This window comes from Schistosoma mansoni, chromosome W (assembly GCF_000237925.1).
Source record: "Schistosoma mansoni strain Puerto Rico chromosome W, complete genome".
Lineage (NCBI taxonomy): Eukaryota > Metazoa > Platyhelminthes > Trematoda > Strigeidida > Schistosomatidae > Schistosoma > Schistosoma mansoni.
The window spans coordinates 26,011,347-26,017,435 of record NC_031502.1 but is presented as its reverse complement, the minus strand read 5'-3'; the positions used below and the strand labels follow the sequence as shown (position 1 = coordinate 26,017,435).

The 6,089-nt window shown below is 36.9% G+C and overlaps 1 protein-coding gene across 1 annotated transcript; it reads left to right on the top strand.

Moving 5' to 3' along the window:
* Positions 1-587: 587 nt before the first annotated feature.
* Smp_210930 (putative ribosomal pseudouridine synthase) lies at positions 588-6,089 on the top strand (the record flags this gene model as incomplete). The annotated part of the gene is made up of 8 exons (XM_018789145.1): positions 588-705; positions 737-942; positions 4,033-4,120; positions 4,158-4,300; positions 4,338-4,424; positions 4,474-4,641; positions 5,733-5,820; positions 5,863-6,089. The coding sequence occupies 8 exons, from the start codon at positions 588-590 to the stop codon at positions 6,087-6,089; spliced, it is 1,125 nt and encodes a 374-aa protein (XP_018654617.1).

The window sequence follows — 6,089 nt, the reverse complement described above, 5'->3', positions numbered from 1 at the left end:
CACTCTGGAACGTATCCAACGTCGAGCCACGAAATCAGATCGGGAACTCAAATTCAAACCTTACGAAGAGCGCCTTCAATCACTTAACCTTTACCCGTTTGAGTACAGGCGTCTTAGAGGTGACCTTCTTATGACTTAAAGTATCCTTAACACTTTTGGTCATCCCCTTAAACATCTTCTTAAGCTTAGTCACAACACTAACCTAAGAGGTAACACCCAGAAACTGGAGACCCAACATAGCAGAACAGACTGTAGACACAACTTCTACTCCGTAAGAGTTGTCAAATGCTGGAATTCGCTGCCGGCTGAGCTAGTCCAAGCGACTTCCCAGGAGTCCTTTAAGAGGAAACTTGACTTATTCTTGAGGACTAAGTATAACATATTATTATGATTTACCAAATACTTTTTTTCCCCTATTATCGTTAATATACCTAGGTTTTTGCCCGGAGGTATTGGTGATCCACTGCTACTAGACACGGAAGCCCGTTAAGCGAAAGCTTCTTCTATTCCGTCCACAACTATTTGAACCATTTGAACTACCCGGATGACGCGGTAGGTTAATTGTTACTCTACTGTGGACGCTCACAATGTTACTGTCAAGGCCGATTAATAGTAAATTCAAAGGGTTCGCCTGTTTATTAAGGCAGTTTCGCTCATCATTTAATTCGCATTCTGATTTGGAGGATGGGAAGTTGGTCAACGTTGGTACGTGGGTTTCACGCTCATCAACTTTTAGTCGTTGTTTCCAACTCGAATTCTACCCAAAAATGGCCGAATACTAAGCTCGGACCAATAGATACTATCAATCCTAAATATCCATTGCCTGGGTTTGTAGGGATTCCGTTAGAGAATGATGAGAAACCTTTTGAAAAGAAATACACACCTGCGGTGCATACATTACCTCCAATAAAAGAGGAGAGCTATGCTGCAGCTCTTTTGAATGTTTACAATGAAAAAGAGGTAAGAATGTCGTTGGTTATCGCTAATAAGTTTTTGAGTGAATGGGGGGTTAAGGTAGTGAAACACGTATTCTCAAGTCTTTGAGGGAGTTGTGATTTTTAACTACTTTGCGAGGTTCACCATATGCCCGATCTCCTTATTTTGGGGAGATTTTCGTCCGCTTTGGAAGAGCTGCAACAAAAAACTTTGGAAATGGCACAAAACCCCCGAAATTTCTTCGGGTCTGGGAAAAATCTTCAAAGTTTTAGGGGGATCCTCATAATGTTTGGGGACAATTTCGGTCTTCCTCAATACTTCCATAGAATCTTATGATAATTTGGGGGTTGCGTTGCTATATATAAATAGCACAGAGGTTTCGTTACGGCTATATGTAATTTACCATGTAATATTCCACTATCAAGTAGTAAGTGTATTTGTTTCTTGCGCGAATGGAAAAAAAGCCGACATAACATAGTGAGCATTAAATACTTGCCTCAGACGATAAGTAGTTAAAGAAAATAAAATTTATTCCTGTTTCCTTAGTTAACATTCCTATGTTTGTCATGTTCTTCCTGTTTATAAGTACCACTAAATAGGAGTTTAATTGATTGACTTAGACTTAACCCTTCAAGATTTCCCAAGTCTAATATGATCCCTATGTGTACGATTGGTAACTTTCAGTTTGAACTTAAGGGGCCCACTTATTAATCGGGCACATAAAGATATACTATGTCAGGCAAGCTGGATACTGTTGAAAATACTTTATCTCTAAATGAAACGTGAGGAGGAGAATTAATCTCAGTTTCTCATGTCGATTTCAAGTGGTTTTCTTTTAGGTATCTCATTTTCTTGGTTTCTGTCCATTAACTTTAACTATTTGTCACGTCTACCTAGTAATTTGATTCTAAATGCATTTTCCTATTATTGACTGTTTCACATTGATTTTGTATTCAGTGACAATTACTTGTTTCATAAAACTAATAACTGCAATTGATATGTAACTGGAGTAGGTTGAATGTACATTCGAATGTCTTTGGTCTTGTCTTGTAAATTTTAACATGAATCGTCTTCTGAAGTAACTGGGGGCAGGCTTAAGTGAGCATAGTTATTGTATACGGCACCCTGTCTGTTGTTAGTTTCCACTAGATATCCGACTTCGTAACATGAAATGCCAATATATTTCTAACCAAGATACTGATGTACGTCGTTCAATAATGAAACTATCATCAACGATGCATGTTAGTAGCACAACCTTATCTATGAGATGAGTGTAAGTGCGAGCCTCAGTGAGGAATCGTTCTGCTTACTGTGATGAGCAATACTAACTATAGATTTGCATATGTGAAATGAGGTATATGGTTCAAGCTCATATACAAAACCACTTGTTCATAAGTGTAGGATGAACGAAAAATCAATTTTGCATGCAAAACTTCAGATTATGAAACTTATCCTCTGTCAATGGAAAAAAATTCAATTACTGTTTCTTTTTGAATCGTTCATGTTGGCTATTTACATCTTTCAATTTTAATGGTATCATGTGAAAAACATGATTATCTACCTAATTGTCAGTAGAAGATGGAGTAACCAACAAACTGTCATCCAAATGCTATAAATCCTTCAGAACTTCTTGAAAGTGTATTATTGGATACCGATGCGTGACAACTTTGAGAGATAGTGTGTCTAATGTCGACGAATAAGCAAAGTTTCTCAGGTTCTTTTGATAGTAAATTTAGTTTGATGTCAAAATCTACCTTATAAGATTTTACTGTAAAGTATCAGATTTCTAAATATCGAAGTACAAAATGTAGAAGTCTATGGGATGACATCCATGTTACATTTCCAAGTCTCTGAAGCCGATATTTCAAGATGATGATACCAAGTAAGTTGTCGTTACTGTGTCTAAACGCACACTGCCGAACCCCCACATTACTAACTGGATTTGTCACTAGATACCAGCAATCCTTCGGAGACGACGGTGATCGAGTCCGGTTACCGAACATCCTCAAATCAGAGAACAGGTCTCGCAAGCATAGAGGAGAACTGGTCTCACCGAAGTGTTGTAGACCCAACCTTATAAAACTAGACTAACATCACATGGGCTCACTCGAGGTTTCATTATACGTTAATTGGCTTCATTGGACACATCAACATTATCATACAGAGCTACTCAGATTCATAAAGTTTCGATCACTTCTAACGACTCATCATCAAGCATGAGTTCTGGCATAGGCTGCTGTCGACTTTAGTTATTTTTAATATTTATGCATTGACCTAATGTAAATAGTGGTCAGGATGTTATCTTTCATTTATTTCTCTGATCAACTTCGATTTATCTTTTTCAAAACTTTCTTGTCGCTTTTGTTATCTCTATTATTGTTATTTTCACTTTTTTGATATCTTACTGTATTCTCTATAGATTAGAAAATTGTGAGGATACACCTATGCTTCTATCTGTCCCTTTGTTTAACAAAAAACTGCTTAATCACATTATTTTGGAAATAGTTTTTTTTGTTGCATAGCTGATTTCTTATTTTAACGAAGATTACAGTTCGTCAGACTTACATACTTTTCCAGAAGGGGTTCGGTGGAGATTTTAGTAATTTTATAGAGTTAAGATCTCAACTCTATAAAATTACTAAAATCTCCACCAAACCCCTTCTGATAACGATCATGTGCTCACTAGTGACTAGCTTCATGAGGTATTTCCTGGAGTTCTAATGAGAAGTAGTAACAAGTGGAGTTCAACCAGGTCTGTTGGGAAATATCAACTCACTGATGACATTGGCGAAATGGTTGCTCAATTTCGTGGATCGGTTGAAGTTAGACATCAACACCGTTGGATGACAGCCATCTCAGTGTTCTGTCGGTTAATTGCTCTGGCACGAGACTGGTAGGTCCTGGGTTTGAATCCCGCGAGGTGGGATCGTGGATGCGTACTGCTGAGGAGTCCCACAATAGGACGAAACGGCCGTCATGCAGTGCTTCCAGGTTTTCTACGGTGGTCTAGCTTCAATTGACTCATGGTCTCAACTCTATAAAATTACATCTTTTTTGTTAACTTATCTAAATTTACTTATTTTTTTTACCAACTAGTTCAGTGAATCTCGGCCTTCAATAATTCCACCGATATCAGATCAATTTGAATGTACCATACACACTTGTCCAGTGCTAGTTCAGCAAGGTTAAACTTCCTTATACTTAAATATATAAATTTTTAGCTTTAGCTAATGTATTTCCATCGAGAAAACTTTCATTCAAACCTTTAACAGCATTAATTCTTAGTCGTCACACTAATGATGAATCGTTAGATGGATGGAGTGAGGAAGAAGCTGCAGATGAACATGAACAATTAGCACGATCTGTAAGTATTTAAAAAAAATATTTTAAATGGTCTCCAGTTTATTACTTCAGCAATAGAAATATGCTCATCATTAAAAGAATTAGGCTATTGGGCAGATTTTATTGATCCGTTCACTGGGAAACCGGTTTGTTCTTTTTAAAATGAATTCTAATAAACTTCATTATTCATTTTAGTATATTGGAGCCCATGGCGAAGCTATACTCAAAGAAACCGATGAAACAATGAAACATTTTGGATTTGAATTAGATAATTCTATTTGTTGCCAAGTATTACGTTATCCAAAATGGAAGAATCATATATTTGTTGGATTGATATTTACAGATGCACCAGATTATCATCCAGTGCTAATGCATATTTAACTAATAGCTTTACAGGAAAACAAAAAAAATAAATTACCTCTGTTACTCTTCTTTTTAAATTGTTTTAATCTTTAAGAACAAGTGTACTTTCATTCTACTATTGTAACATTGTAGAATACATTATATAAAAGATTTACTGATGTGATAAATGAATCAAATGTGTAGACGTTTCATTAGTTTTTGCTTTCAAATGCCCTGGTATGACCGAGAGTGAGGAGAGTCCGCTCTTTCTCTCTCTCTCGAAATGCTCTCACATGGCGACGCGTATATAGCCTCTTCCAGGGTAGTCTTACTCACTGCCTTCTCGTGGCGGGGGTGTTGTTTACGAAATTGAATGGACGAAAAGCGAATGTCCGGCGCTAGTGGATGTGGAGTGTCCACCTAGGGGAGTTGAAAAACCCTGATTCCAAACCAATGGTGCACATGGGCTCCAGTATTACTTATTTACTTACGCATGTTACCCCTCGTGGAGGAACATAGGCCGCTCACCAGCATTCTCCATCGAACTCTGTCTTGAACCTTCCTTTCCTGTTCTTTTCAGTTGTTATTCATCTTTTTCATATCTACTTCTATTTCCCAGCGTAATGTGTTCTTTGGCCTTCCTCTTTTCCGTTTCCCTTCCGGATTCCAAGTTAGGGATTGCTTTGTCATGCACATTGGTGATTTCCTTAATATATGTCCTATCCACTTCTAACGTCTTTTCTTAATTTCCTCTTCAGCTGGAATCTGGTTTGTCCTCTCCCATAAAACGCTCCAGTATCTTGAAGGAACAAATGAGGTATGAATCAATCGTTGGTGTTCGGCTACCATAGGACTACATCTCCTTACGATGCTCCATTGTCTTGTGGATTAGACCTTCAAGTCAAAGGCGCCGGGTGTGGCCCCTTAAGAAAACCACCTGCTTCAGTTTGGGCACCTGGGCAGTATCCCTGCGCATATGTATCTGGTTCCTTCCTTGTACCAATATGTATGTTTAAATAAATAAATGAATCACTAGTTGCCTTTATTTCTTGCTGATAATGATGAGTACATCGAAGTAGATATTTAACTAATATAATTCTAATTCTTCTTAGGATTATTTCGGTATTGAATATGATCAAAAAGTTGAAGGGATTAAACATGAAGAAAATAAATGTAAAGCGCTATTATCAGTATCAAAAAGTATAGTGTGTGTGTATTTATACATGTATTTTTTTTACAAAGATATTATTGATGAACAATACTTTGGTGTGAATGATGATGACGATGATGTTAAGTTACATTCTGGAACGAAGAATTCATCTGAAATAACAGTACTTCAGTCAGATACATCTCATTTAGATGATTTATGTGAGATTGATTCACAATATTTTGGTAATGAACTTATTCGTTATGATTATTATTATTATGATCATTGTGTTTTTAAAGTGATATATGTTTGCATTTTATAA